The sequence below is a fragment of the Orcinus orca genome, chromosome 9 (assembly GCF_937001465.1).
Source record: "Orcinus orca chromosome 9, mOrcOrc1.1, whole genome shotgun sequence".
Lineage (NCBI taxonomy): Eukaryota > Metazoa > Chordata > Mammalia > Artiodactyla > Delphinidae > Orcinus > Orcinus orca.
In genome coordinates this window covers 78,042,100-78,061,821 of record NC_064567.1, presented here as the reverse complement: position 1 = coordinate 78,061,821, position 19,722 = coordinate 78,042,100, and the positions used below count along the sequence as shown (strand labels likewise).

At 36.0% G+C, this 19,722-nt stretch overlaps 1 protein-coding gene across 1 annotated transcript in view; it reads right to left on the bottom strand.

Moving 5' to 3' along the window:
- Positions 1 to 19,722, bottom strand: part of SEMA3D (semaphorin 3D) — a 210,109-nt gene that overhangs the window by 29,500 nt on the left and 160,887 nt on the right. The window contains exons 11-14 of the mRNA XM_033440035.2: positions 15,171 to 15,285; positions 13,914 to 13,983; positions 11,065 to 11,209; positions 6 to 228 (exon numbers count right to left, since the gene is read on the bottom strand). Of these exons, the coding sequence (XP_033295926.1) occupies positions 6 to 228; positions 11,065 to 11,209; positions 13,914 to 13,983; positions 15,171 to 15,285 (553 nt within the window). The remainder of the gene's footprint in view (positions 1 to 5; positions 229 to 11,064; positions 11,210 to 13,913; positions 13,984 to 15,170; positions 15,286 to 19,722) is intronic.

The following is a 19,722-nucleotide window of genomic DNA, read 5'->3' as shown; positions in this document are numbered from 1 at the left end:
CATACCTGTTCCAAGAAACATCACATCGTACTGGCCATCTTCTGCGACAACGTGATCCACCACAATCTGTGTCAGTCTGTAATCCACATTGATGCGCTTGAATGTTGGTCCTCCCACAACTGGATATACTGATTTATACATCACAGGGTGCCGCTTTATGAAACTGATGACATCGTCCGGAAAATCTCGGGTGGATTTAATCAGTGGGTCATAGGTTTTGCTTGGACACTGAAAAGGAATGAGGAGGGGAGTAAAGGCATTGTTCACACATCTGAGAAATTTTCACTTCTAATAAAGTTTTTAAGCCTTATCATTGATAATATTAAAGGAATGGTCACCAGGATCAATATGAAATCACATGTATTGACAGATGTAAATAAATGCAGCTTACCTGCAATGTATATAAATCCAGTTTTTGCTTTCGAAAATATTCTTAATTATTACAATGAAATATTATTCAGCCACACAAAAAATGAAATCTTACTATTTGCTACATGGATGGACCTTGAGGGCATTATGCTAAGTGAAGTAAGTCAGACAGAGAAAGACAAATACTGTTATGATTTCACTTACGTGTGGAATCAAACAAAAGAGCTCAAAGATACAGAGAACAGATTGGTGGTTGCCAGATGTAGAGGGTGCAGGATGGGCAAAATGGGTCAAAGGGTACAAACTTCCAGTTATAAATCCTGAGGATGTAATGTACAGTATGGTGGCTACAGTTACTAACATTGTATTGTGTATTGGAAAGTTGCTAAGAGTAGATCTTAAAAGTTCTCATCACAAGAAAAAAAAATTGTAACTATGTATGGTGACTGATGTTAACTGGACTTATTGTGGTGATTATTTTTCAATATATACAAATATCGAATTATGTTGTACACCTGAAACTAATGTTATATATCATTGATACCTCAATAAAACATTAATTGTGCACATATTTTAAATCTTTTATCAATGTCCAGTTGGGCTCTTGCTTTTGAAATACTTTTCAGTTGCATAAGCACAAGTAAACATTGATAATTCCAATCCATATCTTTTCTTCCAAGAAGTTTGACTTCAGAAAACTAAATACAAAACCCTCATGCTAGATATTTCTTTTGTCTTTTGAACTATTCTCTTCTTGAATTAGCCTCAGGTCTCAAAAGACAACTGTCTTTGCTTGTTGGCAGATGGAATGGCTAATGATCATCAAAGAGAACCTTATGAAACAAATTATCATGCTTATTAAAGCTTCTCAATGTTTCTCCAAAAAGGTTTCTAAATTATATCCATTTACCTGTGTTTTCTAAAGTTCCCAAAGTGAGCTCTTTTCTTGCAAAGGTACATGAAATTTGAGTTGAAACAATTAAGAAAGTGATCTATAAACATTATTATTTTCAGTTTCCTTTAATATAAAATTTCAGTTTTAACTTAAAACCATGATTGTTAATAAAATGGAACAAATCACCATGTCATAATTACTTGTAAAAGAACTTCAATAGTTTGATATCATAATTATCTAGTTTTTCATAACTGGCGTGAAAATTTACTGTGAGCAAGTCAACAACTTCCCCTAAAGGATCTGTGGGGAAACCCTCAGGGAATTTTTCACTTCTGTCTAAAATGCGCTTCCTGTGCGCCTTTTGACATCCACTAATTCAATAGTTAGCATACCCTGCCCCCTGGTGGTAAAAGTAAAACATTCACACTGGTATGAATTCAATGTGCCTCTCTCCCAAAACATGAAAGGGGAATTACTTCATAAATCCCTTCAAAATATTACTTCAAATATCTCCCCTCCCACATACTGAATCTATTTTATGATTTTATTATATTGTAATTTAGTAAGTTATCTCAGAGAGAACAATGCTCTTACCACATTTGAATTCTTAATTGGCTAATATATTCTCTTGGAATGGAAAAGTTTAGCTGGATGATGCAGGCATAGAAAAGAAAACGAGTAATATTAAGCAAAGTTTATAAGAAAGTGCTGCTTTCTCCCTGTTTTAGTTTTTTGACAAGTTGAAACATCATCTCCACTGAACTGAGCCACTTATACCCAACACTAACTAGAATCTTGCCAAGGCTCGAAATTGTACTTCTCAAAGCATTCACAAGCGTCATTCTCAAGGAACTAAAGATACTGGAGTTAGTCACAGTAAATGACCCTGACCTCAAATTTACAGCAATAAAATCATAATAGCTCACTAAATTACAAGAAATAGCAAAGAAGTTGTACTTTAAAAAAAAAAATCTGTTAATAATTTTCTATAAATAGCTTGAGAATATATTTATCTTTCATAAGAATCTTGCATGTGAAAAGAAACTGATCTTTTCTTGATCAGTTTTATTGACTTGTCCCAGGTCTGCACCAAAAAGGTTAGAAATGTCCTGGAATGTTAGCCATTTGGTACTTACTGATCATATTCCTAGCTGGGTGTTGGTCTAAAGATCTAAGACTGTATCTTCAGTCATTGTTTCTAGCACTTTGCTTTCAGCCAAGTGAAATCTGTCAACTCAGTAATGCTAGGAACCCTATATTAAGTAGATTAAGCTGTAACTCAAAATGGATACGGAGCTCAAATGATACAAAGCTCTTGCCCAATTACAGGCTGCATGTTTGAGACTCAGTCAAAGGCCATTCATAGTGGGCTTATAGCTTATAATGCCTGTGGTACTATCTGGTGGGTCTATTATTAAAATCAAAGCAAATGCAAGATTTCTGCCTGCATTACATTTTTGAAACAGCCCTCCAACTTAAGAAAAACATCTCTTTTGACTTTGTAGCTATAATCATGCAGTAGCCAATATTTCAAAGGAAATAACATCGTGCCATTCAAGTCAGTTTTTTATATCAAATTTTCAAACCATAAGAAATTTTAATGTGAGAAAGGATAGGTGAATGAAGCTAGGAACATTCATCAAAGAAACAAACGTGATAATTTTCCTCATTGTTCACCTCTGACAAAGAAGTTTAAGTGTAATAAAATCTAACAAAAAAAGAAGAGAAGGGAAACCTGGCTTCTACTGACTATTATAAAATGATCTTTGAAAATGTTTTTTTTTTCATATGGCAGCTTTTCCTCATGGCATGCTGCCAGTGTTTGGATAAGATCTTTATCCTCTAAGTTGCTGTGTGTGATCTCTCTGGTCTGCGTCTCCACTCTGCTTTCACAAATGAAAGTGATTTGGTAGAGATACTCCCTGAGGTTTAAGATCGTACAGTTTGAACCAAACATTAAAAACCAGTGGAATTTTTCCTTTGATATCATAGCTGCATCTCACACAGATCTAAAAATAACTTGGGATGCCAAGTATCTTATGCAGGTAAATGGAAAGTAGGAGAGAAAAATTCCATAAAGGAAAAAGAGAAAGCGTGGGGGAAATGCTACATCTAAATAACCATATTCAATTATTTTCCTTCCACAAATCCTAGAAAACTTTCCTATTGCAGCTATACATCACAGGTATTAAAAATCTAACGAATTTTTCCTCTGTATGTATGTACTTTAAGTTCTACCTGCTGACTCAGTCCATCTGAATATACTGTAGAGGGCAATTTATTTCTGCTTCCAGCTTTCTAACATTTGTCTGACTTGCATCACTTTAGCTCCTGTGACTGTAAGAAATAAATCAGGGAACTTATCTGTGTCTCCACCTACTGTTTCAAAAAACTCTAAGACAGTTTAAAATATGAAGGGGGGGGGGGAAAGAGCGAGCTATTACCAAAACTCTAAAATGTCCGTATGTTGCTGGAAACAATACCAGCACAAGAGCAGAAGAAAAGAGGACCTGCCTAGGCAGCTCTGAGATGAAAGGGTAAACCCAGCGGCAATAAGCCCTGGTTGCATGCCTATCTCCCAGGGCTGGCTGCCACCCTGACTAGGTGTGATCGTGTTATGCTTGGCACATCTGCGTGTTTGTAGAGGGCCTTCAGTCGTGCAGTGGGAAGCAATGGATAAGAGGAGAAAAATGGGTTTTATCCAATGAGAGAACTTTGCCCCTTGGCAAGTCCCCAGACAGCTGTTACAAGTTTTCTCCCCCTGCTGCTTCGGGCTATTCTCTACAGGTTGCAGTTTCCTTTTAAACAAATCAGAGGGGTGATCAGTGTGAGGGAAGACATGGCATGAGGCACAACTGAACCGGGCTTTCGTTTTTAGCAAAATGGGAAAAATAAGCTAAATGTGTAAAGAAGTCTCATTTTTATTTATAAAGTAAAACATGCAAATTTAATAGGTGTGATCCTATCCCCCTACTTATTCCTCTAAGAGTCCGTTTATAACATATATGGGCAAAGAAAGATGCTATATTCAATATGAGATAGAAGGGCCAGAGATATAAATATACAGGTAAGTCTATCTTTTTTTGAAGGTTCTCTTTTTTTTAGAAGAATTTCTATACCAGAAAAATGAAAACATGACTGAATGGAGTAAGTAGCCTGGGATTTGGAGAACCTCATTTTAAAAGCAAATGTTGGCCCTATGGAAAAGAAAGCTGAAATCCAGTTGAAGAGATTGATTTGTTATTTGAATCAGCTGCCTTTCACCATTTGAGAGAAACACAGCCTATATACAGTTAAAGGAAAATGGTAGAGATGTTTTGTCATACACCCTTAGAAACTTGGAGTCAGAAGGCCCAGATTCTAGTCCTGCCTCTGCTTCTCCTTTCTAGAATCAAAAACGTAGAAGGGGGGCTTCCCTGGTGGCGCAGTGGTTGAGAGTCCGCCTGCCGATGCAGGGGACACGGGTTCGTGCCCCGGTTCGGGAAGATCCCACATGCCGCGAAACGGCTGGGCCCGTGAGCCATGGCCGCTGAGCCTGCGCGTCCGGAGCCTGTGCTCCGCAACGGGAGAGGCCACAACAGTGAGAGGCCCGGGTACCGTAAAAACAAACAAACAAACAAACAAACAAAAACCCCCACATTTTGGCTATAGTGAATAGTGATGCAAATGAACATGGGAGTGCTAATCTCTCTTCAAGATCCCAATTTCAGTCCATTTGGACAGATATCCAGAAGTAGGATTGCTGGATCATTTGGTAGTTCTACTTTTTAATTTTTTGACAACCCTTCATACCATATGTGGAAACAACCTAAATGTTCACTGACTGATGAATGGAATTTAAAAAGTGTCTATAGGGTTTCCCAGGGGGCGCAGTGGTTGAGAGTCCGCCTGCCGATGCAGGGGACACGGGTTCGAGCCCTGGTCCGGGAGGATCCCACATGCCGTGGAGCAACTAGGCCCGTGCGCCACGGCTGCTGAGGCCTGCGCTCCTGGAGCCTGTGCTCTGCGGCAAAAGCCACCGCAATGAGAAGCCCATGCACCGCAACGGGGAGTAGCCCCTGCTCTCCACAGCTGGAAAGAGCTTGCGCACAGCAACGGGGACCCAGCACAGCCAAAAATAAATAAATAAAATAAATAATTTTTTTTAAAAAAGTGTCTATACATATAGTGGAATATTATTCAGTCTTGAAAGAAAGGAAACCCTACCACTTGTGACAACATAGTTAAACCCAGAGGACAATACACTAAGTAAAATAAGTCAGCCATGAAGGACAAAAACTGCTTAATTCCACATATATATATATATATATATAATATATATATATATATAAAAAAAACATAGTCAAACTCATAGAAGTAGAGAATAGAACTGTGGTTGCCAGGGACTCAGGCGAGTGGAAAATGGGAAGTCATCAATCGGTGGGTATAAAATTTCAATTACACTGGGTAAGTTCTAGAGAGCTGCTATACAACATTACAGCCTGTAGATAATAATTCAGTACTGTACACTTAGAAATCTGGTAAGAGGGGAGATCTCACGATAAGTGTCCTTAACACAATACATTTTTTTCAAAAAGTCCTTCTCACCTTTCTGATAAAAGAATAGTTTAAAAACTGAAGCTCACTTTCAAGTAAACATTAATATTTACATTTATGCATAAATCATAAAAACCCCTTATCAACACAGAATGAAACTACAGAGTACATTTTCAATAATAAATCAAATGTCAAAAATAAAATCTTCTGCCTTTACAAATCTTCCCTAGATTTTTTTGCCTGATCTCAGTTTGGTTTCTATATCTGACCTGTTATCACTCATTGTATGGTAGATTCTTCCATACTGCATTTCACTTGGAACTTATTACCAAGACCCAGCAGTTCAGTAAGGCCCATCTGAACGAAATATAATTTGTTCAGAGACTCTGTTTGGACACCAGAGGGCAGAAGAATCACTTGAAGTGAAGGAATTCAATGTAAGCGAATCTTGTGTATTCTTGAATTTCCAGGCTTATTAACATTGTAGAGTAGTGATATCATTGTAAGGCTAGGAGTTTAGGTTTGACTTTTTATCACAGGAAGTACAGAAGTCTGTCAAACTAAAAAAATTAAGTAGCTATGGCACACAGAAAGTTCTAATGTTTATTTACCGGAGTGATAATGTCAACAGAAGGCACTGCTGGGAGAACAACCGAGAATTCAACCTCCATAGCAACATGGATGAGAAAATGTAAGTGCAAAGGTGGTGTTTAAAATAATCTATTTAAAATGTTTAACATAAGTGGAAAGTGGCTTTTAGAGTAAAGATCCTGACATTTCATAGAAAGCAAATTATTCAGCAATGCTTTGATTAAAGTAAGATGTGTTCCCCTGAATTACAATAAAAGAAATGCCAAGTGCAATAAGGCTTCAACACTTCACTATTATTTTTGTAGAGAACAGACTGATCTCTGGAGAAACAATGTAAGGTTCTGTTTGGTTGTTTGATTTTATCACTTTGAAGGCAGAATGGCATGGGGGTTAATGGCATTTGATTTGGAGTTACATGGCTCTAAATTTAATCCTAGTCTCACCACTTGAAAAACTATGAGACCATGAGCATGTGCTTACCCTCACTGGCTTTTTCTATTTATTTTTTTAAATTGAAGAATAGTTAATTTACAATGTTGTGTTTGTTTCCGGTGTACAGCAAAGAGATTCATTTATATTCATATATATATATATATATATTCTTAGAATCCATTATAGGTTATTACAAGATATTGAATATAGTTCCCTATGCTATATAGTAGTACCTTATTGTTTATCTATTTTATATATAGTAGTGTGTATCTGTTAATCCAAACTCCTAATTTATCCCTCCCCCCTCTTTCTCTTTTGGTAACTATAAATTTGTTTTCTATGTCTGTGAGTCTATTTTTGTTTTGTAAATAAGTTCATTTGTATCATTTTTTTAGATTCCACATGCAAGTGTTATCATATGATATTTGTCTTTCTGTCTGACTTACTTCATTTAGGATTATAATCTCTAGGTCCATCCATGTTGCTGCAAATGGCATTATTTCATTTTTTATGGCTGAGTAATATTCCACTATACATATAATATAAATCCCACATCTTCTATATCCATTCATCTGTTGATGGACATTTAGGTTCATTGGGCTTTTTCTTATCCATAAAATTGGGATAATAATATCTACACCATTAAGTTGGCTGTAAGAATGTACAGATAACATGAGTCCTTATCACTGTGTCTGGATCATAAGACAGGTTCAATAATGGTTTTTGACTAAAATTTCTGAGCTGGAGGTTTGTAGAAAATAAGACTCATAGCTTCACTTAAACAAAAATTACTACAATTAGGCTGCTTAAAACAAAACAGAACAGATGAGCAAGTATGTCAGGAGAATATGTAAAAATAAATGCAGTTAATTTTAGGTAGAGCATTCAGTAGCATATTAATCAGGTGAATTTAGGGGATAGGTGAGTATTAGAGAATATCAAAGAATAAAGGAAAAAAGACTGGTCAGAAAACTTCAACATCCCTGTTCACTCTGCCATGTTTGGTGATATGATATTGAGAAAACTATTATTCTGGGCATAAGTTTCCTCCTCTGTAAAATGAGAGTGAATTATGCTGTGTCTCTCATCCATTCCGGTTCTTAGATTCTCAAACTTAACAAGAGACATTACTTGATACACTGTGAAATATAATTTCAGTGATTAAATGACAGAGTTATTTAAATGGTAACCTTAGTTTATGAAAAGCTTATTTGTGTAGCAGATTTTCATATCAGATAGATGATATTCCTAACTTCAGCACCAGGCCGCCAAATATAAAATATAATGTGGAAAATCTGACTAAGCATTGTATGCAACTAAAAGGTAAGATATCACTGAAAACATAAAGAATTAAGGAAGCCAAAGGTTACACATTTACATACGATTTTAGACATTTTCAAATGTGGTCACAGATTTCAAAGAGAGTACAAAAGTAGCTAGTTACTTCGAAATAACTGATACCCTTTAGTTATGGTAGCTTTCTCGATACTCTTGCAAACCTTTCAGGGCAGTGGTTATCACTATTCTTACAGAGAATCAATTGGAAAAAGATGGTAAATAAAAAAAATTTAATATCTCAGTAATATTACTTTACATAAATAAATTTTTTTAACTGGCTTATGTGGTTGCTCCCCATCTAAAACCAGTGTAGACACAATCTGAGTTTAGTTCATAACAAGAAAGAATGCTGCTTTTAAGTGAAACTATAAAGCAAGATAAATAATCCCTGACAGTAACTAGGATATATTTTTCTTTCCCTAAATTCTATAAAAGAACATAATGTACCTGATCAAAGAGTGTTCTAACAGAGTCTTCCTAAGGGAGACTTTGTCTTTCTGTCTCAGTTACCAACAGTGGCCCGAGTATGGGCTACGGATTAAAGATTAGTTACAAGGCATAATTCTCAAAGCTTAGCTTCAGATGCAAATGTGTTTACACATTTACAAAAGCATAGGAGAATAATGATGTTTAGAAAGGATAAAAGAATAATTTTGTTAAATAGCACTTCCTTATGCCTGATGATATTTTTCCTTTTATCTAAATTATTAAAAAGAAAGAAAAGTATTTTTGGTAGTTTGGATACAACTTATTCCCTAGATAATTCTGAACTCTTCAAGAAAATATCTACAGTGTAAACACTTTGTATTTTGAGTACTCCAACAGCAAAGGCTGCTCTGTTTAACATAAGGAGGTGCTTTTTTCCTTACTGATGAAAACCCTCCTCACTGACATGTATGTTTTACTATTCGGGGGTCACATATCAGAGAAGTGCCCATGTGCTTCCGAGCAGAGTCATGTAAGGTGGGAGTTGCCTTTAGGCTCCCATGACATTCACAGGTCTCTCAGGAAGGAGCAGGGAAGTGGTGACAGCAGCCACCTCTGCAGCATCTCCAGTCTACACTGTCAGATGTGATCTGGATGTATCGGCAGGTGGTCATTTTGATAATCAACTTCTAGCATTATAAGAATCAACTGCTGTATATAGGTAGGGAAATAATTTTCTGTAATGAATGTGGGTGATTTCAGTCCCAAATTCTGTCTCATGTAAATCCAGATAATTAAAGATTTGTTTTTAATGGCCTGAATGGTCACAGTCTTTATTTTTTAGAATAAACATATGTAGAAACAACTCAGAATATGATAGTCTCTGACACTTAATCCCAGAATCCTAGTATGGTCAAATTTCCCCAGCTAGAGAACCTGTGAAGTTTTATCAGCCTCCTCAAACAAAAAACAAACAAACCAAAAAACTCAAACAACCTTCACACATATAATCATTATATATACTATGTATATTCAGTAAAAGATCTTCCATTGAAGGGAAAAATAGATATAATTTAACATAAAAAGTTTTTAATGTAGTGTCAGAGTACAAGGACTCAGAGCTTGGACTCTACCAACAAGATATCTGGGTTTAAAACTCAGTTGCATCACTCACTAGCTTTGTGACCATGGGCAAGTTACTGCACTTACCTGTGCCTGAGACAGCTCATCTGTAAAATGGCATTAATAATAATAGCATTTGCTTTATAGAGTCATTATAAAGATTACATTAAGATTTAAAAAGCCTTTAGAAGAGTACCTACACCCTATGTTACTGTTTAAAAAAAATAACAAGTACAGCTTTGATGTTCAAAGAAAATTAAAAAGTGAATATTGAAAATCATAATATTACTTGCGGAAAGTTTTTTCCACCAAAGTTGAGATTATCCTATAATCAGTTCAGAAACATCCCTGAAACATATTGAGGAATTACGAAAGGGAAAATAGACATGGCTGTAAAGTGTGTTTCCCAAATTTAATCAGGTTACATAACAGGAAGATGAAAAGAGAATTCAGAAAGCCTGGCTACCAGCTGTTTTCTCTTCAAGAACACACATAAGATAAAACTCAGTAGAATTAGATGGGTTACATCAATGATTTTTCTGGGATTTTGATGACTATTTTGAGCCCTTGGTAGAAATATTCATAATGAATCCTAATTTTTTAAAAGAGGCATTTTACCTTTATATTAGGCCAATTAACTAATTCTAAAATATTTAAATAACAAACTGTTTTAATCACATCAACAAAACAAAAGCCATTTATAATGCACATACAGATTTTAAATCGCAAAGTTTTTCCAAAACAGATGCAGAAACTCTGAAACACATTTCTTACCTGTTTCATTTCTGCTCTAAACATGACTTATGCTATTTGAACAGAATTTTGGACTCAGAGCTTTCTATGTCTTTTCCACATCTAAAATATGCATATAATTCCAAGGTGCAACATAATAAAGAAAAGATAAATGCAGAACAAGAGAACAGATCATTTAAATGAACGATTATAACAGATGTAGTCTTTTTAAGGCAGAAGTGGGGACTAGAAGACTCTTAACTACATGCAGAGCTGTATGTGATGAATACTTACTAGCATTTCCTTCTAACTTGGAATATTTGTCATTCTAGATACTAAATCATTTTGATGATTCTATAGACATGTTGAGGATAAACGCTATATTCTCAGAGTAGTGCTCCTTACGATATAGCCCATTGTTTCCTGTAGTATTTAAAGTTCTTACTCAAACGAAAAATGTTAAGTTCCAGTGAAGGTCAGACATACTAACACATCACTGTAAGTAAACAGTTATTTTAAAACCACAGTGCATGTTGCTGTGGTGAATAGCATAGTTTATTATAATAGGATTAGGAAGAGAATATGGACTTAAAGTACTTTGATTATTAAGTATGGATACATACTGTACCAGGTCGGGGATAAGGAATTCTTCCATCATACTGCACCCAACGATGATCTGCACTTTCCTTATGCGCATATGGACCATTAAAAACTGCTCTGATGTCGGCCATGCTATACACACACACAGCAGAGCCTTTGAAGATGGAGCTGAAAGGAAGCAACATGATTCAGTCATTCACTGGTCCATTCAGTGGACATTCACTGAGCACATGCTATAACCAGGTGCTGTGGACACATTTATTCGGGACATTCTATCTGACAGGTGCAGCAGACAAAATGTGTGTATGTCCTCAAGGAGCTTACAGCCAAGTAATCCTGAATAAGTTTTGATAACACTTTTATTACAGGTAATTATAGTAAACTAAGCAAGCACACAGATGGGTACCCAATACAAGGCTGTCTGGTAAGTTTTCAGGGAGTAGGTAGCATCTAAATTGACATCTGACGGACAAATAGGAATTACCTGGAAAAATTGGAGGATAGACGGGAATATGCAGGAAAGAGTATTATATTTATTCACATGCTCTTGAATTTTATTTGAAGTTATTATAGCATAATGCCTTCTAAAGAACTTACAAAATCAGAAGTTATATTACCTACTTTTTAAAAAAAGAATATTTAGATATGTAAATAATAAATATTTATCTTTCTTAAAGTGAGTGAATGTCCATAAATACTGGCTATTAATGATTTCCTCATATAATTTTTATTAATTTTAAAAAACACTGAAATAATCTTTTTGCTCCTTTCTGAATTTCTGAGTTTATGTATATAACTTATCTGATGCTTAAAATTAAACATGATTACACAGTAAGGGGGCACATCTAATTAAGAGGCAGCAAAGCTCCATGGGAATTCAACAAATTTTTGCAAACTAATGAAGAAAATTGTTAGCAGCAGCATCAGATATTTCATCTTGGTTTATTTCCAGAAATTAAAAAGCATTTTCTCTGAATCTAAAATTTTCAATGATTCCTGTTCTTAAAAACAAAATCACACTTTACACTCTAAGAGACTTAGCACTACACAAATGAGTTTAGGATTCACTAACATGAGTAACTCAATCATTAATCATTCTTGGAATGACATTAATGCGAAGCATCAGGAGCTGATGGTCAATAGGCAGCGGGGAGAAAACTAGCTGCTAAGAAGGGAAATGATGGCCCCATAAAAATCATATGACCTGCCTATGATACTTTAAAGGAACGACGCATCATGGTGTTATTGCAGATTAATTACATCTTCTCATTGGACCAAGGATGTGACTTGCATCCTGACATTACCTCAGTCTTCAGGGCAGCATTAAAAATAAAATAACGAAGTACACCAAGAACAAAGAGCTGACTTGTAACTTCACACTCTGGGTGGGCAAAAACTCGATAAAAGAAAAAGAGAGCTATCTTGCGGCTACATTTCTTTGGCACACATCTATGTCTTGTGAGTGAAACACACAGTGACTTTAAAGAAAATTCTGTGAATGGAAAGATGCCAAGAGAACCAGGGCTGAGACTTGACTTGAGTAACTACAGGCACGTGGTCTTCCTGCACCTTTTTAGTTCAGATATAAATTAGCAGAAACATGGAGTTCAAAATAGCAGCTTCTTAGGATATCTTCTCTAGCCTCATATTTAAATATTTCCACTCTAATTTTATAATTAACCAAATAGTATTTTGTTTTTGATACATTCTGAACCAATAGTATATTTGACTTTATCCATAAGGTTTTGTGAACTAAATGACAGTAATATCTCGGAAAATAAATTATAATTTTCCCACAAAATATTTTAATAATTTATTCAAAAGGAGGCAGTAAGACCATTTGTCTAATACTAATGCCAATACTGCCAATTCCTCCAATACTGATAGCAATATACATTGATAACGACCGATAGCGCTATGGAAAAAGTGAAAAGTATTTCAAAGAATGTAACACAGGCAGTAGTAGGTAACAAGAATAAAAGTGCACTTGGAACAGAGTCAAATGTAAGTTAATGAATTAAATAAAATTAATATTAAATAAGATTAAGTGGGGGTCCAAATATTCTTTGAGAAAGCTTCATGGCTGCTAGGACAACTTTTAAGGAAGTGACAGAGCCTCAGTGACAAGTACAGGCCAGTATTATGCAGAAAGAAGACAAGAATACAGGCGTAGAAATTAGGAAGATACTTTTAGTCGAAGTCCCAGTATTACTACTAATTGGCTACTCTTCTTTGGACAAGTACATGTAATACAAACTTCCTTTGCCTAAGTTAGTAGAGCAGTGATGACATGGTAATAATAACAGTCACACTTCCATCTTTGCAGAGTAATGGGGAAGTGCAAATAAGAGCATGTGAAGACATTTTAAAAGACAAGAGTGTCATCTCATGATGATAGCCTAGACAATGACTAAGACATGTATTTTGTTGGTATTACTTCTCTGTCATGCAGCTCAACCTATTTATTATGATTAACATATGTATGTGCCCTTGTATCCAGTAATTGTAGTCTAGGAATTTAGCTCACAGATATACTTGCTCCTACAGGGAATAGCGTATGCACAAGGTTAGTCATTGAAGCATTATGTGTACTAGCAAAGGACTGGAAACGACGCAAATGCCTAGGTACAGAGGACTAGTTAAATAAATTGTGTTAATCCATATAGGGGATACTTTGCTGGTGTAGAGAACAGAGACATTTTTATGTACTGATATTAAAAGATTTCTAGGAAACAATAAATGAAAAAGTAAAATTTTTTAAATGTGTGTTTTTTCACACAAAAGGAAGGGACAAAAAGAACATATAAGTATTTTCTTACATAGATACAACAATTCTCTAGAAGGATTATAGGCATTTTTTTTTTTAACTTACCTGGTTGTGGTAAAGACTCCATATACTACAGGATTTCTTTCATCTCTTGTGGGGAGTAAGTAAATGTCTTCTATTAATGGGAAAAAAATAATGATTCTACATTTGTATTTTTCAGTATCATGTTTGCTTTTTCTTTAATAATGAAATATTCCTGAGACTCTAAACAGTATATAAAATTAAGATAGCAGTGAAAGTCATTACACTATGACATAAGAAATTAAGGGGAAAAAGACAAGTTCTCACTAGCTGTGTGACACTTAATTGAACATTCACCCTCGAAGGTGTTTACTTCAATCACCTATGAATGGGATGGTTCACTTGATAATCTCCATGACTGTTTCCAATTAGGAATATGTGATTTCATATAGAACAGAAACTAAAAACAGGTTATTTTTACCCTCCAGTGTTAAAAAAGTGTTGTCCTGTAATTGTGTCAACTTGTTAGTAATTCAATTACCTATTTGGTAATAATATGAAAATAGCTAGACTAGTTCATTCCTTGTGTGGTATTGTGTAATTACTTGTGCAACACTGATACTAAAGTATATGTAAATAATATTCTTTAAAACATCATTTAAGAGGTGAGCATACTTATATACAGCATGAAAAATCATCCATGAATACTGAATATATAATCTAATACTGTAAATACAATACTGACACAAGTCTTTCAATGATATCATCATTTTTACACTGCATGGCAAAACCAAAAATAAAGTTCAAAAAGTAAAAGCTAATGATACTAACTTTATTTACAGCTGAAAAATTCCTTCTAGAATTAGCTCTGAGAGGAGTAAAAAGGGGAAACAAAAGAGGAGAATCTAACGCTTCTCAGTATCCTTTTTATTAACAAGTCAGAGCGACAGAGTTCACCAGATCTCCAGGGCTCTCCAGCAGAGGGCGTCTACAGAATAAGGAACCCAAGTTCTTGCTACCTATAGCCAGTGGCTCCTTCCAAATAAAAGACCACATGAAGAATGGATGGGCTTTGTAGTCCCAGAGCTAGTATCTTTCTGTCTCTTGCTGCAGTTTTGTTTCCCTCGTAACTTTGAGGACGCTCCCAAAAGGGGAACTTCTTCATTACGATGAACACCCAGACCTAGAGCACCTCCAAGTTCTTTGCGTGTGGGAACTTAGTAAGCACCACTCCTGCAAGCTGTCCTGGGCTTTATAATCAGTCATTTGGGGCTAAAATAAATTAAATGCTGAATTACTTAATTAGTAAGACTTTTTTAAGAAAAATGAAACGTGACTTACGAAGCTCATCAAAATGAGTATCTGCCCCATCACTTCCAGGAATTGAGCAAATCAGTCTGGCCTTGAGAAAAGTGGTCCATTTGTTTATCAGGCTGCGTTGTCCTCCTACGTCATTCTGGGGAGAAAAAGAAAACACAATAAAGATACAGATTTACCAACATGATTCTATCACCAACTCAAACTGGTGGTTATCATAGGCAGTGTCTTATTAATGTCATTGCTTTTACAAAGACAGAGACCTTGAATATTTAAGTCCATGAATTTTCGAAGGAGGGAAAAAGCAGTTTTGTCCTTCAAAATTAAATGCTTTTCTCACAGTTAAATGTGCAATGTAAACACCATAGCTCTGCTGAATGAGCAGATGCATGCAAGCCAACAGTAAATAAGGCAGGCTTGGAATCGACTCCCATTTCTGCCAAGTTTTGCTCTATGACTTACAAACGATTATTTAATTCTTCAAGTCTCTGTTTTCTCATTGACAAAATATGATTAATGCCTTGAAATATGGCTTTTTTTGTTTGTTTGTTTTTGGTTTTTTTTTTTGCGATACGCGGGCCTCTCACTGTTGTGGCCTCTCCCGTTGCGGAGCACAGGCTCCGGACGCACAGGCTCAGCGGCTGTGGCTCACGGGCCCAGCCGCTGTGCGGCATGTGGGATCTTCCTGGATCGAGGCACGAACCCATGTCCCCTGCATCGGTAGGCGGACTCTCAACCACTGCGCCACCAGGGAAGCCCGAAATATGGCTATTTTGATTATTAAATGGAAAATTTTTGTCAAGTGTTTAGCAAAGGCCAGGCAACTTGTATTAAAAACAAAATGTTACGCACTTCTCTGGTGGCACAGTGGTTGAGAGTCCGCCTGCCGATGCAGGGGACACAGGTTCATGCCCCTGTCTTGGAAGATCCCACATGCCGGGGAGCGGCTGGGCCCATGAGCCACGGCCGCTGAGCCTGCGTGACCAGAGCCTGTGCTCCGCAACGGGAGAGGCCACAACAGTGAGAGGCCCGTGTACCGCCAAAAAAAAAAAAAAAAATACAAACTTCCAGTTATAAAATAAATAAGTAATGCACATGCACCCCAGTGTTCATTGCAGCACTATTTACAATAGCCAGGTCATGGAAGCAATGTAAATGCCCATCGACAGACGAATGCATAAAGAAGATGTGGTACATATATACAATGGAATATTACTCAGCCATAAAAAGGAACGAAATTGGGTCATTTTTAGGGACGTGGATGGATCTAGAGACTGTCATACAGAGTGAAGTAAGTCAGAAAGAGAAAAACAAATATCGCATATTAATGCATATATGTGGAACCTAGAAATATGGTACAGAGGAACCAGTTTGCAGGGCAGAAATAGAGACACAGATGAAGAGAAACAAACGTATGGACACCAAGGGGGGAAAGTGGCAGAGGGTGGTGGTGGGATGAATTGGGAGATTGGGATTGACATGTATACACTGATGTGCATAAAATGGATGACTAATAAGAACCTGCTGTATAAAAAATAAATAAGGGCTTCCCTGGTGGCGCAGTGGTTGAGAGTCCGCCTGCCGATGCAGGGGACACGGCTTCGTGCCCCGGTCTGGGAAGATCCCACATGCCGCAGAGCGGCTGGGCCCATGAGCCATGGCCGCTGAGCCTGCGCGTCTGGAGCCTGTGCTCCGCAACGGGAGAGGCCACAGCAGTGAGAGGCCCATGTACCGCAAAAAAAAATAAATAAATAAAAATAAATAAATTAATTAAATTAAAAAATAAATACATAAAATAAATAAGTTATGGAGATGTAACATACAGCATGGTGACTATAGTAAATAATATTGTATTGCATATTTGAAAGCTGCTAAAAGAGTAAAAAAATAAATTTGCAGCCATGTATGGTAATGGACATTAACTAGACTTATTGTGGTGACCCTTTTGCAATATATACAAATATAAAATCATTATGATGTACACCTGTAACTCATGTTGTATGCCCATTATACCTCAATAAAAAAATGAAAAAAAGATATTCTTTAGACATTTAGCAAAACATAAGCATTTATACCAATTAGGTAGAATAAACAGGGTTATGCTGTTCAATAATTCACCATAAAGAGATATTTTTCTTATTTTTAATTTAATATGTCCCTGTGAACACTAAATTAATACGATTTTCTGTTTGACTCAACTAGATCTGCTATGCTTATGATAAATAAATAAGGATGTTTCATGGTATAAATACATTAAGTACTTAATTTTGACTTTCAAAAATTACTTATGAAGCCACTATTTCCATTAATGTATTTCCATTTAAATCTAAATTCTATAAAAAGTTTTGTCTTTCATGCCGTCTGTGTTCCATAAAGTTAATAAACAGTTTGCTGTTAAATTTCAGGTCTCAGTATCTAGGGACTAGCTTCCCTGTGATTCTTTTATCTATGAAAATTAAAGAAAAGCATATACATTACCACTCCAGACAGGAGAATTCAAAGTCATATAAATAGAGGCTCTTCTTGAAGAAAGAAATGGGGAGGAGGAGAGAGAAGGGAGGGCAAGCAAGGTCATTGAGAACGGAGACCATAGCTGTCTTTATAGCCTTAATACCTCACACCAAGGGTGTACCGTGACACCCAGAGTGAATGGTGTTTAACGTCCCTCTCTGCTAAACAGAAGTATTTTAAGTAATAGCTCTATATAAATGAGTAATAATTATTATTTGCTTGAGTTCTTTAGGTTTATAACAATTTAAAAAGGAGAATAATTTAAAATTTTAAATACATTCAAATTCAACAGTTAGCACGAACTCGCATTTGCACTTAACGAACAAAATAATCACACCTCATAATTTGCACTATGTCTCAGTGTTGCAAGTTTTAAATAACTCCAAATCAATGTGAACTTACCCTTGAAACATGTGTAGCTGAGTTCATGTGTGTTGAAGACTGACTATACATATACATGTACACATAAATAAACATAATAGAAACACAATGGTAACCACAGCAATTGTTTAGAACTTGGATAAACAAAAGACTTTTCTGGCAGTAGTACTCTGTCACTGATACTGTTTAGAATTGCTAATACATGGTGATAATAGAAAGCAAAGTAACATCTAGTTGGTTTTCTAATAGTTTTTAATTCTTAGCAGAAAATGCATTCTCTTATTCCTTTTATGCAGAATCTACTTCAGATATGCCACTAACATCCTGCTTGTCAGGTACTTATTAAGATCATATTTAATAATTCATGAATAGCTAAAAATGCAAAATAAAATTGACAAAAGTCTTTAGAAAAATATAGATAAAAGTATAGATAAATGCCCAATAAACTGAGTCTTCTCTGAAATTTCTTTGTTGGGAAAATGAGGACAGACCTACAAGGTTTAATACTCTCTAAAATTACAGGTGGATTCACACATGCAGAAATTGGTTCAGGAAACATTCTAGATGCTGGACAGACGAGGGAAAGAACAGCTGGTGAAACAATTCAGAACATGTATGGAGAACCAGGACAAATTTGGTTTAGACTAAGACTGGGATAAATTGAAATAGAGGAAAATTACGAAAGTAAACTGGGGTAAGATCAAGGAAGGGCTTGATACCAGGCCAAAGTGTCTGCATGTAATTTAGTACACAAGAATTACTAAAAGAATTACTAAAAGAATTACTAAAAGATTCAGTAATTAGCAAAGAAGTGAAGAAAATGAATATACATTTTATATAATAACCCTTTAGAAACAAACATGTCTGTAACTGCTCTTAAATTTATATTTTGTCTATGGTGCCTCTATTATTTACCATTGCTCAATAATAAAAATAATATTTCAGCTAGCTATTAAATGATTTCCTATGTCTGCAAATGCAAAGGCAGACTTTTCTACACATGACTTTTTTTTTTTTTTTTTCGGTACGCAGGCCTCTCACTGTTGTGGCCTCTCCCGTTGCAGAGCACAGGCTCCGGACGCACAGGCTCAGCGGCCATGGCTCACGGGCCCAGCTGCTCCGCGGCATGTGGGATCTTCCCGGACCGGGGCACGAACCCGCGTCCCCTGCATCGGCAGGTGGACTCTCAACCACTGCGCCACCAGGGAAACCCTAGACATGACTTTTATTTCTACTGCTAATATCCTCAGATCAGTTAATAAATATAAATCCAGATGTTAATACTGATGCTTCCTCCTAATGTAATAATGAATTCTATGTTAATGTACAGAAAGATCCCAGTGACAAAATGTGTTATCTGGCATTATTCAGAAAGAAAGAGATTTTTAAATAAATTTAAAAATAGACGATAACTTACCTCCTCATCTTTCTCCTGACCCTTGACTTGTATCTTTTTAAATTATCACACCTAGCCTCTGGATGTTTTTATTTTAGCAGAGCCCTAGTTGTACTAAGCAGAACTCTAAAGCCTATTTTAAGGCATCTTCTTACATATTTATAGTATTTATAAAATTTTCATCGCTTATATTTGTATATTTTGATTCAGTAATAAATACTACAAAATAGTGTTGATTCAATATGCATGAAGAAGTATATCAACTATCATGAATATAATACCAGGGAC